Source organism: Xiphias gladius, chromosome 11, assembly GCF_016859285.1.
Source record: "Xiphias gladius isolate SHS-SW01 ecotype Sanya breed wild chromosome 11, ASM1685928v1, whole genome shotgun sequence".
Taxonomy (NCBI): domain Eukaryota; kingdom Metazoa; phylum Chordata; class Actinopteri; order Istiophoriformes; family Xiphiidae; genus Xiphias; species Xiphias gladius.
The window spans coordinates 2,690,915-2,709,533 of NC_053410.1; the positions used below are offsets into that span (position 1 = coordinate 2,690,915).

General features: G+C 43.8%; 2 protein-coding genes across 3 annotated transcripts in view; both read right to left on the bottom strand.

Moving 5' to 3' along the window:
- LOC120796601 (endothelial PAS domain-containing protein 1-like) overlaps positions 1–10,100 on the bottom strand; it is a 60,836-nt gene extending 50,736 nt beyond the window's left edge. The window contains exon 1 of the mRNA XM_040139612.1: positions 9,528–10,100. Within this exon, the coding sequence (XP_039995546.1) occupies positions 9,528–9,553 (26 nt within the window). The 5' untranslated portion in view covers positions 9,554–10,100. The remainder of the gene's footprint in view (positions 1–9,527) is intronic.
- A 1,647-nt stretch (positions 10,101–11,747) lies between these two features.
- LOC120796188 (protein kinase C epsilon type-like) overlaps positions 11,748–18,619 on the bottom strand; it is a 73,416-nt gene continuing 66,544 nt past the window's right edge. For both annotated transcript variants that reach the window (XM_040138666.1, XM_040138667.1), the window contains exons 13-15: positions 18,187–18,375; positions 16,192–16,338; positions 11,748–16,074 (exon numbers count right to left, since the gene is read on the bottom strand). In XM_040138666.1, the coding sequence (XP_039994600.1) occupies positions 15,928–16,074; positions 16,192–16,338; positions 18,187–18,375 (483 nt within the window). In that variant the 3' untranslated portion in view covers positions 11,748–15,927. The remainder of the gene's footprint in view (positions 16,075–16,191; positions 16,339–18,186; positions 18,376–18,619) is intronic.

The window sequence follows — 18,619 nt, forward strand, 5'->3', positions numbered from 1 at the left end:
ACACACACACACACACACACACACACACACACACACACACAAGAAAGTTGAGCTCTGAATGAATGATGTTCATGTCTGAGGTGAAAAGCTAAAAAATATTTCTCTCTCTCTCTCACTGGAGGTAAACTACAGTGACTGATGTAAAAATGTGTCAAATTTAAAAAAGATTTTGAAAAAAATAAATAACTTAAGCAGTTCACATTGAGGTTGAATGGTCTAATGGATTAGCCACTGTGTCTTTGGGCATTTTCCAAAGGTGTTTATAACATGTTCGGGCAGCAAACGGCTCATCTGAAGGTAGAAAACAGAGCCGTCATACAGTGTTACGTCCTCTGAAGGGTATCTGGCTTTCAGCTCCTCTCGGCTCTGGTCTGTTTTCACTTCTTGTTAGAGGCAACAAATTCACTTTGGAGAGAGGAATGGACTAAAATGGTTGAAAGTAAGGCAGGAGGAGAAAGCTCTTAGCACACAGGTGCGACAAACAGAGAGGGAGACAGTGATCTCTTCTGACTTCCTTTCAAGACTTCAGGCTTTGCTTGACCAAGAGTGAAAGTGGTTGAAACTGCAAGTCCTGAACTATGTCGTGTACGTGAAAAAAAAAAAAAAAAAAGAGGTTACAGTAAAATCCAAATCTAAGAACTTTTAAAAGTAAAACAGATTGATTATTCGTGCCCTCCAGAAAGGCTCAGGCAGGAGCGTTTTCTGATCCGACGCCCCGATCAGCAGGATGACATCATTTGTCTCTTCCCCAAAGCCACTGTTGCAAAAATAAAATCTGTTTTATGATGCGACAACGCCCCAGTAAAGGTTCGGTCAGGTGTAGAGACACCTCAAGGTCTGGGTTAAACCCAAAGACCCACTTTGTAAAGGTTAGGGGAGCTGTGTCGTTGCTTACAGTAATTAACACACACGGTTCAGGCCATAGCACGAGCTGAAACGGCTGGTGCCGTCGTCCGTCTAGGGAGGACAGTCTCTGGTTGGGCCTCAAGGGGACGTCCGGCGCATTTCGTTGGGAGACAGCGAATGTGACTATGACTTTTGTTTGTTTACACGAAACATCCACAGCACCTTTAACGTAAGGAAAAAAAAAAAAAAAAAAAAAGGTAGCGACCATTTTTTAATGACTTCGAGGGGCTAAGTCAATGTTTTCAACCTGAAGGTGAAAGAAAGGGAGTTTGGAGGGATCTGGAGCCGAGCCAGGTGACACACAGCGGATCATGGAGCCCTGCCATTTTGGTAGCAGAGGAAGAGGAAGAATGGGAGCTGTCGGACGGGAAATAGGAAATGGCAAGGAGACAGAGTTCTGAAGGAGGGGGGAGAGGGGAACATATAGGCCTCGTCAAATGACCTCAAACACGGAGGAACGGGGTAGGCCAAGACCGTGTGTGTGTGTGTGTGTGTGGGGGGCAACAACAACAAAGTGAGCAGGGAGATGAGGCAAACAGCACAGCTGGAAATCTGGGATAAATATGAGAGAATGTGATACGAACAAAAAGACAGAGAAGAAAAAAACAAAGACGGAAAGCACATGATTGAAGAAAGGAGGAGGAGTGGGCGGCTGAGAATGAATGAGATAAAAATAACAATGGAAAGATGCAGAGAGGTTTCCCAGACCACCTCCTCTCCTCCCCTGCTGCCTCCGCTCACTGTGCAGGGGCCCGAGGGGAAAGAAAGGCCGGCTGGACTTTATGTACAGTTAATCAGGGGCCTGCGAACTCCACAGGGCCCCAGCTTTACCCCAAGTTTGTCCAATAGCAGGACACACAGTTCCATTTCTTTGAAAATGGCGGGCGATACGTTTAAGAGATGTCGTGACCACAAACCTCTGTTGCTACGTCACGATTTTTGAGAATGATTTCCTCCATGTGTTGTCAAGGCCGCGTAGAACTGACCCTTGTACCGTTGTTACTGCAGAATGCCTGTAAGCCTGCAAATGCACTTTGGATAAAGCTTAATATTTACATGTAATGATATTATGTAAACTGTCTCTCTCATTTAACTGCTGGATTAGAAAGCCAAAAACAACAGTAGTTTCCCAAGCGTCTGAATATTTCTTTTATTGGGGTCATTAAAAAAAAAAAAAAAAAAAAAAACTGAACAAAAAACTAAAAATACAAATCAGATATGTATCTGTTTATTTTTGATCATTAGCAAACTCGGGATTATATCGGGGGAAAAAATATTTTAAAAAAAATACAAAATGAAATTGTGGGAAACATCAGATTTTAAATGTACTTCTTGCATGAACCGGTTCTTAAACTTTCTTTGGCAGGTAGTCAGGAGCTCCCTTGCGTTTGGTTCAATTTTCTTATATTTTAGAAAGTAAATGTTGCCAGAGGATGTTTGCTGACTGCAAATAAATAAGCAAGCAATTAAGCAAGTAAGCCATGGACAACAAAAAGTGGTAATCAGCACCCTCTTGCAGCAGGACACGCCACATTTTGGAAGCAGCACTTCTGGTCCTTTTAAAGACATTCTGGTATAATGACAATAAACCTTATCCAATAACTAGCTATTCTCATGCAACACAGTACAGAGTTCTGAGAGGAAAAAAAAGAAAAAAAGAAAAAAAAGACCAGTAACAATCTTCCGCCTCCTATTGCTGAATGTACGAATTGCACACAAAAAAAAACCAAACACTATATTAGCCTTTGATTTCTTTATTATTCCCCCTACTCTCCGCTCTGAGCAGTGGTGTGTTAAATAACTGTTGGCATGAAAACTCGTTCAGAGAGAGCGAGAGAGAGAGAGAGAGATTATATATATACACACACACACACACACACACACACACACACACACATGTCCACATTTCACAAGTAGCAGCAGGTTCAGTTTAAACTTTAAGTCGCTCTTTTACCCTTCTGACGGCCCCTGCTGCTCCTCCTCAGAGAACTAATCACAATAAACCACAAGAGTCACACAGCTGGGAAACATACTGTATCTATGTCTCTATCACTTCTCTACTTAATAACCCAAAGCCCGTCTCTCTCTCTCTCCAGTCCGTCTTTTGCTCATTCCTCACCCTTTAATCTCTCTATCGTCTCCCTCTGCGTCTGTCCTCATCTTCCTCTCAGTAAAACTCTGAACAAGAGCTTTAAACCCCAAACACGAAACAATAGAAACTCTAAGCGCAAACGCAGATTCTTAACCACAGAGACTCGTTAAAAAAAACAACAAGCAGACTGACGTGGCTTTCGGTGCCGGTTCGGGTACAAAGCCGCCGTTTGATCTGAGCTGAAAATGAACCAGAAAAGAAGCAACTCAATCAGATCGTGGATGGATTCACATTTTTAAGGCTGAATCGCAGTTCTCTGTCTTTTTTAGAGAAAGCAGGCTACTAAGTTCTGGCTATACTTGCTGTCTATCACAAAGTTCAGTTCAGGTCTAGGAATCATCACGGGCAGTGACGAGTTGCTTCTTCTAAGTTATCGAACCCAGGTTTGTCAGGATCCTGGAAAATGTGTTTCTGGTGGAAACCCATCATGTGACAACCTCTAAAGAAACGGATTTCTAAGAGAAAACCGGAGAGGAGGCACGGCATTTCTAACAGTTGATCTAGTGTGAACATTGTTGCATGACTGGCTGCTGAAGATTCCAACTTTTCTTTCCTCCCGTCTCTGAAAACAACAAATAACTCTGCGAGGGGCAGCCAAGCCGCTCGTCGCTGCACTTTTTAGGCATTCGGGCTTCACTCCCTCCGTCTCTCCTTGCATTCCTCTGCCTTTCAGAGGGCAGGTTGAACGGCCGCTATAAGTGGCGTGATGTTTGGGTAGTGCCGGGGGGCCGGGCTGGCAGGGTTTGGCACACAAAAGAGGCATGACGGCGCTGTGCCAGCCAGGCCTCGGCTGGCTGCAGAGTGCTGCGATGATGTGAACCGCTGAGTGGACGGGCCTGCGCGGTCCGACGCGGTGCCAGGGCCGCTTCTTCGGCACTTTACTCATTCCTGGTCGATCTAAATCACCTCTACGTCCATCTGCTTATCTCTCCGTCTTGTTTAACGACTCTCTATCCTCCCATTCTGTTCTCTCTGTCTTGCTTTTCGGAAACTTGTTCTCCTCCCTCTCCCTCCCCTGTCCTGTCCTGTCCTGTCCTCCCGTGAGTTAGCGCAACCGATCGGGACACAAAGATGCAACGACTGCAGCGAACAAAGGAATGAGGGGCGAAACCAATGCGATTAGAAAAACCGATGCTTTAAACTCATCTCCCCAACATTTTTTGCACAAAACAAACACACAAAAACAAGCAGCTACATTCAGATCAGCGGGCCAAAACTCTCGGCAGCGAGCCGACGAAGTTTTTGTACGAAGACCTTACAAAAAAAGTTTGATTTTTTTGGACACGTAAAGAAAACTGGGAAATCACTGTGAGGAGTTCTGTTTGAAGCCCCACAACTTTCCCCTCTGTCACCCACAGACATCATTCAGCGAGGTGCCAGACTTGGAACTTAGCAGGCTTAAATTACCTTAAATCGATATGTGCTACAGCGGACAGACTCGCCTCAGGTGTGATGACATCAGAGCAAACTCCCTCAGCTGAGGAGGACCATAGATGCAGCTGAAAGCTCTGGAAAGTGCTAGTCAGTGGACCTTGAGTTGAGATTTTTTTTGCTTTTTGTTACAACAGGAAAAGAAATATATTTCACTAAACCTTATCTTAAACAAAAAGAAGCACTTAAGGCTCTTGACTCTTGTTGAGATGAAGATGATGAAAGTGAAACAACAGGAACAATGTTGATGAAGGTGTCGTAACTCATTACAGCGGGACTAAAGTTGGATGTGTCACATACAAGGTCATCATCTTTTTTAACAAAGTTTTAACAAAAGCAAAATGACGACAGTGGAAGATTCAGCTGCTTTTAGACACGTATCCTTATCTACATAAAGCTTAATTGGAAAAGATGAGAATGTAAAGCTATTTTAGTTCAGCTATGATACTGGTGAGAGGTCTGAAGACAGGAAATACACCCAAATGGATCAATCTCTCCACAGTCATAATATCTGCCTGGCAGCTGCCCTGGACTCTGACCTTTGAACATTGTTTCCAGTGGAATCACATGTTGAGAGAAATGAGTGGGGTTCCTCACAAGCCCTCAACTTATTTCTGGTATCAGTCGGCCCGGATGCAATAATAAAGCTATTTAGCCGTGGAAGACCACGACAAACACTGGAACCCGGGTTTGTTTACCGGGGTTGGACTGATCAGAAACCGAACGCCAGCCCGCACTCACTGGCTTTCACCTGTGATATTACGGATTTATTACGGCTTCGTTCTGGGATTTATTGTCTGACAGATCAGACCTCCTAGCCCCACAAAGCCTGTAACAAAACATTAAGAAATAGCTTTCCAGTAAAACAGCCATTGCATTTAGCTTTAAAACAGCCATACGTGTGGTAGTCGTAGGTGGAAGTCTTTACCATTCAACTGACGATTATTTTTTAATGTTTCAGGTGTGTCGCTACTCTTTGTTTTATAAGACGTAAAACCGGTCTGATAACTCGTCCGGCTGCCCCCTGTATCGGCCGGTGCGGTCACATCAACATATAATTACTGCCAATATTTGTATAGAATACACGTGTTTGTTAATTGTCACCTGTTCATTGTGTCGAGCTTTAAAACGTCAACAGAGAGCCCCGGAGGACATCTTGAGATTCAGGAGTGCTATAACAAGCTCTTGGAAGGTATCCTCGAGGTGTGGTTACTGTACTGGCAACTAAAACCACATTCTTAAGGCCTGGCAAAGATTAGCATTGAACAGAAAATGTTTACATTTTGGCAACTTGTTTAAGAAAAACACTGGTGTTGAAGTAAACAGCCTCGCACCTTTATAACCTCAACCCTGAATGTTATAGGTCCTTCTTTGGCTTTGGAGGTTCTGGGATCATGTTTACTGAAAAAGGATTTGTCAGTTGTGTCCTCCATGTCACAAGTGGTCGGTGGGGTAGTGCTGGCGTTTTTAAATCCCTGCTGGTTGGGTTGGTTGGTGAAGGTGTTGACTAAGCTATTAGTTGTCAACACTGACAATCAATCAATCGTTGAGGTCATTTTTGAAGCCAAAATGCCGAGAGCTCACTGGGGCCAGCTCCTCAAATGTGGCGGATTGCTGGTTTTCCTAAGTCTTCTATAATTGTGAATCGAACATCTTTGAATTTCACTCTGTTGCTCGGACAAAGCAAGTAACTTGAAGAAGTCGTCTTGTGCTCTAGAAGGTCGTGATGGGTGTTTTCACTAATTTCTCCCATTGTTATGGAACAAACAATAATCACTAAATCGAAAACAACAAAAAACAACATAGCTCTGGTCAATCGATGTTTTAAGGCACGTTCACACAAGTCTAACCATTGCTCAAACAACAAACTACAGCTGAACTGGTCGTCAGTCGATTTTCAAATTACGGGGTGAAAATTTCATGATAATCAATTAATCGCCATTTCATTAATTACGACATCTTTTTTTTTTTTTTTTTAAATCAAAAATACCAACACTTTTCCAGCACCAGCATCTCGAATGTGAGGATTTGCTGGATTTCATAGAATTTGATAAAAGCAAACTGTGATTTTTAAATTTTACTCGACTGTTGGTCGACCAAAACATGCAGTTTAAAAAAAAAAAAAAAGAAAAAGTGTTGACTTGGGTTTTAGTTCATTGTAACTGGCATTTTTTAGCCATTTTCTGACATGATATCAGCCACATGATTAATTGAATATATTGGTGCAGATTGTTAGCTGCGGCCTACTATAAATAGATGATGATTTACTCGTTTTGGCCTGTCGAGAGCCATAATGCACTCAAAGGTCTTCTTATTTAGATTAAGCAGAAGAAATGCCACAGTGGCTCATTCCATTGGTATGAATGAGCAGATGATTTTTTTTTTTTAAAGTTGTTTTTATTTTTTATTCTTTTTATTTTTTTTGGGGGGGGGGTTGACTGGAATGACGGCTAAAACGAAAAAACTGAAAATAAAGGAAAGTTGTAAATTTCCTTTTTCTCCAACAGCATGACAGTAAGTGGACGCTCGCATAAAGACATTCCAGCAAGTTCATCCTCTCATATCATCATGAGTTATGTTATTATATTAATAAAACTGAAACAATGCATTTTAAATAAACACAGTGTGCGTTTGCCAGGCAGCCGTCATAAATCATACAACTTATCAGCGCAATTATGACTTCCAGGCAGCAGCGGTGACAATGTGCCACTGGGTAATATAAACACACTGACAGGGCAAAAACACACACCACATCAACGAGCAGACAAAAACTAGTGAACCCTCACGCTCGCGTGCACACACACACACACACACACACACACACACAGAGGCGCTTTTCATCCGCAGCCTGACAGAGACACACTTGCAGGTCTCCTTCCCTAAAATGGCCGATAGCTCTCGGGCGGAATCACCGAGGCACCGATGAGCTGGAGGAAATGCTCCTGGACTCATCTCACTTTCTGCCTCTTAATGTCATTTTCTGTCCCCCTTGCTTTCATCCCCGATGACAGACAGCCCGGTGCGTCTGTCGTCCGTCTTAATACCTGCTCTGTTCATGCTTAGGCCTGATCTGATAGCGTTTGTTAGACGGGAGCTGGGAGAAGGGAGGGTGGACGGGACAGACAAGAGGGCGTCAGGCAGAAATCATCCCTGCTGACTGAGATCAATCTTCTCCTCCTAGTGGTGTGAAAGTAAAAAGTAAAGATTATTTTTCTCTCCTCTTAGTGGTAATTTCTCTGAATCTCTTAATTAAATGCCCCGGTTGTTGTGTTCACAGGGTCTTTTTCCCGTTTCACACTAAACATCTTTCCGTCATCTGACTGGAAAGACACAGACATTTAAATGAAGGATTTTCTCCGGGTAAGACGTTAAGCCTCCCTCTTTGACAGGTGCGATTAAGTAGCTGCTATGGGGACACAAACTGGGAAAAACTCCAACCAGTAAGGCATTATTAGGCAAGATTAGGCCCGTGACCTCATCACCGGTGCTGAACACTTGTTGCGATGTCAGAATGGAGAAGTGAAGGGGAAAAAGACACCCACGTCAAATCTAAATCTAAATCTAAATCAGATGTAGGGCTAATTCATTAAGCAGCTTAGGTGTGAAGTGTGTTTCATATCAGGGCCTTGTAACGCCTGGGATTTTCTTCTTTTTTTTTTTTTTAACTGCCAGGTGAACGCTGCTGTATTTAATTTAATATTTGACAGGCAGGTTACAAGGCACGACTATCTAGTGTGTGTCTAAGCAGAAAAAAAAAGAAAAAAAAATGTCACGGCTGCATGAGTGTTGCCCGTTAAGCCGCCAAATATGTAGCAGCAATATTTTTTCTAGATCTGGGAGAACTCCAAGTGGCGAAAAGAAGCAGAGAAAGCAGAGTAGTGCAGCTACCACAAGCAAGATACCTGAAGCACTAGAAGTTTCCTGAGCAGGAAGCCTGACACCTTTTGCAATGACTGACGGGCGACTGTCCCCCGTAGACACCTGACTTCCCCTGATGGGAGGTTAGAGGTCAACGGCGTGGATTCTGTCCTGAAAGTGCCCTCTTCTTGTTCTGACCTGCTCAAAACCCCACTGGGAACATCTTTATTTTCAATCTCATCGATGTTTTTCGTGCTTATTGACATTATTGCGATCATCGACAAGGCTTCTTTCTGCTTTTGATGTCCCCCCTCAGCATCCTCTCCGCGGATGACAACGCGTCTTTCTGTGGCTCCGGAAGCTTCTTCAGGAAATTCAAGCTTCACGTTGAGAAGCCACAGCTTCCACACACAAAAAAAAAAAGAAGATCAGTTAAGAGTTGTACTTTTCCCCACTTAGCAAATGTACCTGTACGAGCTGCGGGAGGTAATGTGATTTGTTCACGGGGGCCCCGAGGATGGGAAAATATCAGCGGGGAGGGGCTTTAATTTGCGATCAGCGGTGGTTTCTGAAATCCTCCACCTGTGAGGACTTTAGTATATCAAGTTTACCTGGGAGCACGTTTGACTGGATTTTTTTCATTAGGTTTTCAGTGATAAGAAACTGGTTCTGCGGGCCTTGAAGGGTACATGAAATTTAAAATAAGATAATAAATACAATTAAAAAATATATATATTATATTATATTATATTATATATAAAAATAGATACAAAATCCAAAATTTGAATGAACTTAAACCCCGTGAAAAGCTGTAGCGTGAACCACCTACTAAACCATATTAACCACTTACCTGACACGAGTCTAATCACAAGCACGGCGACATGAATGAATTAAACACACACACACACACACACACACACACGCACGCACAGCTGTCTTATAAAACCCATAGCAAAGCCAGCGGCCGCCGCCGTGATTCCGGACCACCGCTATCAGAGCGGCGGTCCGGGCCAAGTCACATGCGGCGCCGCGGCACCGGGTCCGTGTGTCCGCGTCGCCGACCGTCAAGCGGTTTCCACACTAAACAAACAGAGGCCCCGGTCACTTCCAAGCCGCGGATTAATGAACTCAAACCAACGGGGACTCGGAGCCGGAGACAGGCACAAACGGAGAGTCTTACCTCTTCTTCTCCTTATCGGCCGTCATGGTTTCTCTCGGGCGCGATCGACGTTGTAATTCCCCGACGGTCGAAGTTAAGTCCAACTTTAGAGTCAAAAGAAGTTTAAAAAAAAAACAACCGGTGTGTGTGTCGTTTAAGAAGTGAGGATTACATGGAAGGGCGCGGGTCAGAAGGAGCCCGCTGACAGATCATGTCCCGAAACCTGTGAACTGTGAGTTAGTCCACAAAAGCGGGGCTGGTCGTGGTGTTCCCGTCCGGGCTGGCGGGGATCGGGGCCGTACAGTCTCAGAACACTGCCGAGGATTGTACAGCCTCTCACCCGCAGAAAAACTCCACACAGGCTGGACGCTGGGCGCTGAACCGCCGCCGCTGCTCCTGCTCCCGCTGCTGGTCCTGGTCCTGGTCCTGGTCCTGCTCCCGCTCCTGCTCCTGCTCTTGCCGCCGCCGCCGCTGAGGCTGCTTCTGCTTCTGCTGCTGCCGCTGACAGAAGCCGTCCGCAGGTCTGCTTTTCCAAACTTTTCCCCACTTGCTGATCTGAAAACTCCCAAAGCTGCTCGGTCTTTGACCTGCGGATCAGCGGGCACCCTGACAGCCGCTGTCCCAGTCCCGGAGAGCTCATTGGCTGGAAACGCCGCCGGGAGCCGCCCCCCTAAACGGTCCCGCCCCCTCCCCCCCGGTGGGTCCGGTGCTCGTACCTGTTTGTCCCTGAACGGGAAACAGGTGTGCGATCTGTAAAGGGAACGCGACTGGAGGCCCGGTACAATCTCAGTCACCAAATGATAACGAGGAGTCATTTGGCTGATTTCTGGAGTCAGTCCGCCAAGTAGCCTGCGCGCTTATGCTTTAAAGGGGCATTCCGCTGAAAACACGTCTTAAAATGTCCCACTCCTTTTTGCTTTTAAAGGAGTAGTCCGACATTTTGACAAATGCGCTTCTTTGCCCTTAGGGAGGCGACCAAGGGTTCTTGTCCATTTATGATCCACTAACCTGCCCAGTATCTTTTGGATGAACGTGTGAACCGTCTTGTCTATAAAAGTGCCCCCCTTTCTCATTCCCCACAGGCCCGACCGACGTCCTGTCCGAGCGACAGTCCAAACTCCGAACGCGCTCCGCTCTCCGCGATGTGACGAAGAAACCGGTTCGCATCCTCATGTTTGAGAAGCCGGAAGCAACAGTTACGATTGCTCGTCTGATCATCACAATCGTTGCCGCTCGACTAACCGACTGACTAGTCGGTTAGTCGCTGCTTAGCAGAGCCAGCAGAGGAGGGGGACGGAGACCTTGCCGCTGCGGATGTGTCGACGGGCGAGGGGAGTCGCAGCTACGGCGCCGGGTCAAAGGTCATGCGCTTTACCTGGTCGTGTCCGACTGTTTGTCCACGCCCTCTGGAACTACACACAGAGGCATTTCCTGCTCCTACCTCAACCCCCAATAGTCTCCTGATAACTCAATGAAGTGGTGAGATGAAAAAAGCCCCCCCGTCTGCTGCCTGTAGACTCAGTTTCTCTCTTTCTTTCCAAAGGAAGCAAATTGAAACACAAACGTTAGGAGTTCACGACAGAATAGATGTGAGCGTCGCTTCTGCGTCACATCTTTATTTGAACTAAAACGTACTGGGAGTCTTACTGACTGTCGCCCGCTGAATGCGAATGTTTGAAACGTGACTGACAGCGTCAGTCCCTGCGGCGCCGGCTGAGGAAGAGCCGTATTTAAATATCCGGGATGCCTTGACTGATCGGGAAGAAAAAGGGCGAAGAGCCGGAAGGCAACTTCGCCTGCGTCACTGCCGTCGTGGACTTTCTCAGAGCATTCGGCTTCCCCCCCGACAATCTGTTTAGGAGCAGGTCTCACCACATTTTTCAGAAACTGAGAGACAGGTGACTGCCTCTGGCATTCAACTCTGCCTTCCCGTGGCGGCGTCTCGAGCATTTGAGAGATTACTGAGAGATTGCTGAAGTGTTCGACTCTAAACCCGAACGTTTAACGGACAAAACCATAACATTGAATGGGAAAGTTTAATTGTTGCAAAATTTTATGATCATTTTCACTGAAATCACAGGACACGGTGCATCTGGTTTCTTTGAAAGTCACTAGGATGAGGATTAAACGCGGGATTCGGATGTAAAAACCGAAATAGAAATGAAACGAACAGGAGTTTCTTTCTGACATCATGATATTTAATTCATTTCAAAAATTAAAATACACCTTCACATCCTTTTAAAATACAGTACATTTGGCACGCAGCGCAAAAGAAAAAAAAAAAAAAATCCTACCATAACATAAACACATGTAAGGCATGGAAAGAATTCATAAAGGAACAAAACCACAGGTCGGGTGACAAAATGTACAGACAAAGCTTCACAAATACAGGGACTGCAAAAAAAACAACCAAACAACAAAACACATGTACATACAGTAACATTCTGCATATGACCCAAGGAAGATGAATGTTTGATACTGTAAGTAAAATCATAATACTGTCTCCACTGTTTGAAATCAACCACGTGCCATTGGGCGTTGAGTCTAACTCCGACTCCGTTCATCGCAGGTGTGAAAGACAACAAAGGTGAGCTTCCTACACGGAGTGTATTTCCTCTCTCTCTCTCTGCAGCGACACACCGAACTGGAGGGACTGTCAGTGGAAAAATGCGGAAATAGCATTCGGCATTTAGCATGGAGGACTTCTGGGAGAAAAACATCCTTTTTGGGTCGTAGTGGGACAAACAGTCTGACATTCTCAAAATTAAGACCAAGCAAAGATGCAACGGGGGGACACGCTGAGAGAGGAGAGAAGACGGACAGTTGTCGTGGAAGTTTGCTGGCGGCAGAACTCTTCAAACCGCACCGCCCTCCGTATCGTTGTGGGAGTGCTTAGTGATTAAGTGCTAGTGTATCGAACACATCTCCTACTCCCGCTGCTGCTGCTGCTGCTACAACGTGCGATATGTTTCTGCTGCTACATGTACAGCGCTGCCCGTTTGTACTATTTTTCGGCTGCCCGGCAGGTCACACGGCGACTCATTGGGGCTCACGAGTGACGACGAGACGAGCAACGCGCCAGAAGCGTCCTCTGGAAGTGTCTGTGTGTCGGCGCCCCTGCCTCTGACATACATGCCGATATCGTTAGGGAAGGAATAAAAATCAACCACGACTCTCACAAGGAACACTCATATGTAACCGTTTAACACTGGGGGAGCGCTTTTTGCTGTGAAAAATCTTTGCGCCATCGTGTTTTCCTTTAACATGTCACCCATAACATTCAGACTGGAGAACTGTGCAACCAAAAGAAAGAGAAAAACAACCACTGGTTATTCCTGCAATCTCTGCGTGACAGCCACAGTATGTTTGTTTCCGGTCGGCCAACTAAAATCACTTGTTTAAGGACGTGAAAAAATGTCCGTCACGGTCAATTTAGAAGGTTTTGATGCTCACATCAACAACCCTGACCGCCGTATGCTCAGGACCAGACTTGACCGTCTACTAACGAAATGTCCGAATTGGCGTCGCAGCCGCTCAACACACAATCAGTGCTCGGGACTGACTTTGAGCCGTATTCTGTGAGTGCAGGACAGTTCGGATTCGGTCCAACCAGTGGCGGAGCGGCACAGTCGAGCTGATCTGAAAGTCCGACGCCGGCAGAAAGAGGAGCAGCTGAGATGCCGCTGAGAAGACCCAGATTTTGTGCTCACTTACTGATGCTCTCTTCTCCTTTTCCTTTCCTCTCTATTCTCTTTCTGAGAGTATTTTTTTCTCCCTGTTTGGGATAACTATTTTTCTGGGCTAGTACGTTCCTTGTAATTTCCTAGGGAGAACAAACCTTGTAATTTGGTACTAATTATAGTGAGAAAAACATTTTCCATAAAAGAACAGCTGCACATTCTTCAAGTTACACTAACTATTTATTGACATTAACTGAAAGTGTACCAGAGGAACACAGTTTTTTAGTCTTTTTTGTATATAATCAGTACCACATTATATATTTATTTCCAGGAAACGTCCAATGAGTAATATACGTAGGTGCTACCATCCATTTAATAGCCATTACCATCCATTTTTTAATGAACTGGATGGAATTGAATTGATTTGTGATGTTATCTCTAAGAGAACAATAAAAAATGACTAGAAAAAGACTAGAAAAGAATAAATACGTTTTTTTTTTCCACCTGCTCTTCATATTCAATATTCATATTCCAGACTTCTGCACCGGAGCAATGCAAGATGTGTCTTGTAACTGTCACTCTGCTGACAGTGCCTCGCTCTAAATGTTCCTGTCAACATTATAATTGGTAAAACGTACTCGCTAATGCATGACAACTGCATGTGAATGTATATCTCAGAGGAACTTAGGAAACAGGCTGGCTCTGACTGACTGAAATGTTGACTGTGTGTGTGTGTGTGTGGCCTAAAATGAAACATACTGTTGTCGACTTTGTACCTGATCACGTCTGTGGATGAGGCTGGAGAGAGAGAGAAAGAGGAAGGGAAAAACAAAACAAAGGAAGAAGGAGAGGATGAAAATAGAAAATAACTAAAAAAAACAAACAAACAAAACAAAAACTCTTTCAGAGTATTGCACATGGACTTCTCTTGAAGACGTTTGGTTCACAATGGAGTCATAAACCTGACCTGCAACATGGAGGGACACCTCTGAAGTTACCTTCGAGGCCTTTTTGCTTATTTAAAGCTTGTTTTACCTCCATGTCCAGGTTGTACAGAGAGGTGGAGGAGTATCTGAAGTACAATGGTCAGAGTTTCTGATCAGGCGAGTCTCGCTGCAGCAACAGGAAATCTAAAGATTTATAACACGTCAGCAAGAACTAGACGGTCCCGTAAAAACAGCACAACAATGACGAAAACAGATAGACTTCAAAATAAAAGTAAAACATAATGACAATGACAAAGAGGGCTCTCCACGTATGTCTACACACACACACACACACACACACACACACACACACGCACATGCAAACACACACCGCAGAGCAAGTACATTCAGTTATCCCACATTCAGTCACATGTACTAACAATTTCAACTCTGTGCATGATCCACAGCTTCAGCGTGGAATCACGGCAGTTTGGTTTGTCATGTTAGAGACTGTAGGCCCAGTACACCGTTACTGTACACACACAGACACACACAAAGCATTTCAAGGATCAAGTGGTCATGAAGGGATTTAAGGAGTTGACCTGGAAGGATTTTGCTCCAGAAGGTCCAGTGAGAACTTCAGTAACAAGCTCTAGAACAAAAATAAACCGTCTTTTTAGAGGGCTCCCTTGACATTTTGGGTTTCATCTCATTATTTGGCTTCACTGGAACAGTATCTGAATGCCCAGTATCAGGCTGTGTGAAAACTGCTCGTTAACACTGTAGGCATACCTCAGTAAAACAAAGGACACAGCCAGTGGTAAGCTACTGTAGGTTTGTTAGCTGGCGGCTAATGTTACCATTCAGTTTAAATGGAGAACGGGAACACTGATGTTCAAACAAGCTAAAATATGGAGAGAGATGCAAAAACAGCGCAACCTTCTCTCTACAATAAGAAAATAACTGCTGAGATAAAACTAAGGAAAAATTCAAAATGTCAAAGTGTCGCTTTTGTGGTGCATCTTCTTAAGTAAACATATAATTTGCCAGTTTTTACTTAAATTTAAAATAAAGCACTGACAAAAATTGAGACTAAAATTCGAATTTTATCATGATTTCATCAGAAAAGTCTTTGATTTCTTGCATCTCCTTATAACATCTCTTTTCATAATGAGTAAATTACTTTTCAAGACCTTTTTTTTTTCCTTTAAATACAATCATTATTTCAATGATTTTTTTTTTCCATTCACATACATGTTTAGGGAAGAAAAAACATTCTTTAAAACACAGATAGACACAGGATACAGCACACCATGTACAGAAATAAAAGTTACTCTTTCTAGAGGTATGCTACTACGCATGCATGCGCTCGTGTACACACATTACCTTTCTCTCACACAAACATACACTAACAGCCCATGATCTTGCCCATGTAACTTATTTCAAAACACCCCTCTGAAAACACAGCGTTTGGTTTTGTTTGCCACGTTGCCTGGATCAGAATTACATCCAGACCAAATAAAGGAGCTTAGGGGCATCTCTTACAGTATTTGAACTGCACTTACATGCTGCTTGAGCATACAGTTTGATGGGATATGCACAAATGGACAAACAACAAGAGCACAGAAACCATAATGAGAGATACAGGTGGTCTAGTATAATTCCTGGAGAGGTCATAATCTGGAAAAGTTCAGGAGGTCTCACTCCAGAGGCCATGTTTCTTTAAATACTGTGTCTTTGCTTTAAGATTTTTTAGGTGTGGTGCGGTGGTGATGTGTACGTCTGAAGTAGGTGTATGTGTGTCAGTGTGTGCATCTAGGCCACAGTCTCGTCTCCAAAGTAGGAGAATCCTTTGAACTCATCTTGGTTGATCTGCTTGATGATGCTGTCCTCCACCGGCGTCAGGACGGGATCTTCGCGTGTAAAGTCCTGGTCAAAGTTATTCACGTCCCTTTTGGTTTTCTGGAAGACAAATAAAAAGAGAGAAGGTTTCCACAGTCTTGGTTAAGTAAGGTCAAAATTTTTAGTAATCAGTTTAGTATGAGCCCAACAAAAACCGTATGAACGTTCATCACTCACAATGCGTGGTTTGAACGGTGGTCTGATCTTCCTCTGCTCCAGCAGCGTCCAGTCGATCTCTCTGAAGAATGGATGGAGCTTAATGGCCTCCTCCAAACCCTGAGCCACCACACAGCCCAGACGCTTGTTAGGACACTTAGTCATGAACTGAGAAGTGAGAGTCATGAACAGAGATGGAGAAGCAGAGAGAAAGAAGAGAAGAGACAAAGAAGAATTGATTTGAAGGTGTGCATTCAGAGGGAAAGCCCGACCTCGCGCTCACAGGGCAATACTGGCGACTCTCTTCTAAGGAAAGTAGCTCAGTTTTATCCAAAAAGTTGCTAGATTTGTCGGTAAACGGGTGTGAAACGTCGGTAAAACTACCAACAAAGGCGCAAATTGGCAAAACTGCCTGTAAAAGCCTCCCTGATGACGTATTAGAAACGGTTTGCCTCAATTCACTTTGAAAGAGCAATGGCCAATGGGGAAAACCCAACACTCGGCCAGCCCACCAGTGGTGTAACTTCAGCACTCAGTCAGTGAGTCAGTCGGTCAGGGACATTTGTGTTTTTAAGACTGGCCGTGCTGTTGCGGTCTAGGCAAAAAAATTAGAAGCTCAATGTGTTTGTACATTGCTATTTGCTAATAAACAAACGCAAAAAAAAAAGATTAAAAAAAAAATCATACTTTCCCTTTTTATAGTGTACTTAACACAAAGACTTTACATGATGTAAAAAAAAAGGAAATTCTGGATCTCAGAAAGATCTTGATATATGCCCATTGACATTATATAAACTAGTTCCAAAAATGTCTTGCTATATAGAAACAATGGAGCCACTATAAAATACCTCCTTCGCTTTTAATTTCTTCAGGATGATCTGAAAATACTTAAAAACTGGATGACTGGTGATCAAGATGCTCAGCAGTCAGACTGAGCTGAGAGAGTTTATCATGTGACTTGATGCCATTCAGTTGGATGACACGTCCAATCAGAGCCCAGAATGCTGGTCAATACTGGTCAGAGTCCAAGACATTGTCCAAGATAAACACACACAGTTTCCCACAAGGCTTTGCAGTGAAACCGTACCAACAGCCAAGGTAAACGCAATGCTTGTGATGGAAAAACTGGATGAGCAAATAAACAAATGGACAAGTGGCATTACACACATATACACACAATAATACACATAGAAAGTCATGGAATCACACAGAGGGAATTATCCAATGTTCTTCCAGCAGAGGAACAGGATACACAGATCAACATGTGACACTAAGAAAAAAGCTACATCCTCTCTCGCATGTGACAGTGAGAAAGACACAAACACAAAACTAAGAGAGAACAAGAGACAAAACAGAGAATCAAATGGACTGATACCAAAATGGAAAGACATGAACAGGATGTCCATTAGATCCTTATTTTGAATCTGTACCAGCCCATTAGTCCATTAGAGCTGGATCTCATTTGAATTATTCATAATGTGCGAAAACAGAACTTCAGTGTTCATATAAACTACAGTTTTTAAAAAAACACAAGGAAGGAAAGAAAAATGATCGAAAAAACATGTCTCACAGTGCCAGTAATGTGGGATAGTGAAAAGTATGATGTACTATAGAGGCAATAAAAAAAGGATTTGGCACTCGAGATACTTAAGTAAAAGGTTCCAAGAATCTGGGTATATTTAAAGCGTTAGTTTTTCAAAGGTTGGATGTGGAAGTCTTATTTGCAGTAATTTGAGCTAAAAGTCTCGCTAGCAAGACCAGTTTGAAAGTCTGTTCCTTACTAATCCTTACAATTTTTGTCTTGCGGGAGTGTGAATTTTTTTCTGGCTGCCCACAAAGTGTACCACAGTTAAACTGTAACCTATATCGGACCATCGGGTTCAAATGGACTCTTAATTTTAAACTGAGTGGACTAAGAAGCGTTCATATTATCAAATTTTGTAAAGAATAGTTCCTTAATTCAGACAAAACTGGCTGTGTAAAAGCCTTAAGAGCAGTATGAGCTGTCTAAATTACCGCCTTGAGGATGGACACAGCCTCCTTGCTGAGCCAGACAGGGTAAAGGACATCATCATGGAGGATCGACTCAAACAGGTCGTCTTCATTATCAGCTTCAAAAGGCGGTTGGCCTGCCATCATCTCATACATCAGCACCCCCAGAGCCCACCAGTCCACTGATGGGCCATAATCCAGCTCTTGAAGGATCTAAACACATATAGAAAGAGAGTGAAAAAAAAGCCTTTATATGAAAGTAAGTTTGTAGAACTTGTGTAAAATCTGATATTGCAGTCCAGAGTTGGAGAGGTAGAAAGTTTCACAGCTGCTGTTACCCTTACAAATGAGACGTGTTTTCCGAAAAATCAGGGTAGTGTTACCTGATGATTTTAGGCAGCACATGATGAGGGGACTTGATTTGAGCTAGCTGACTGAATTTAGGTATGTTTTGTCA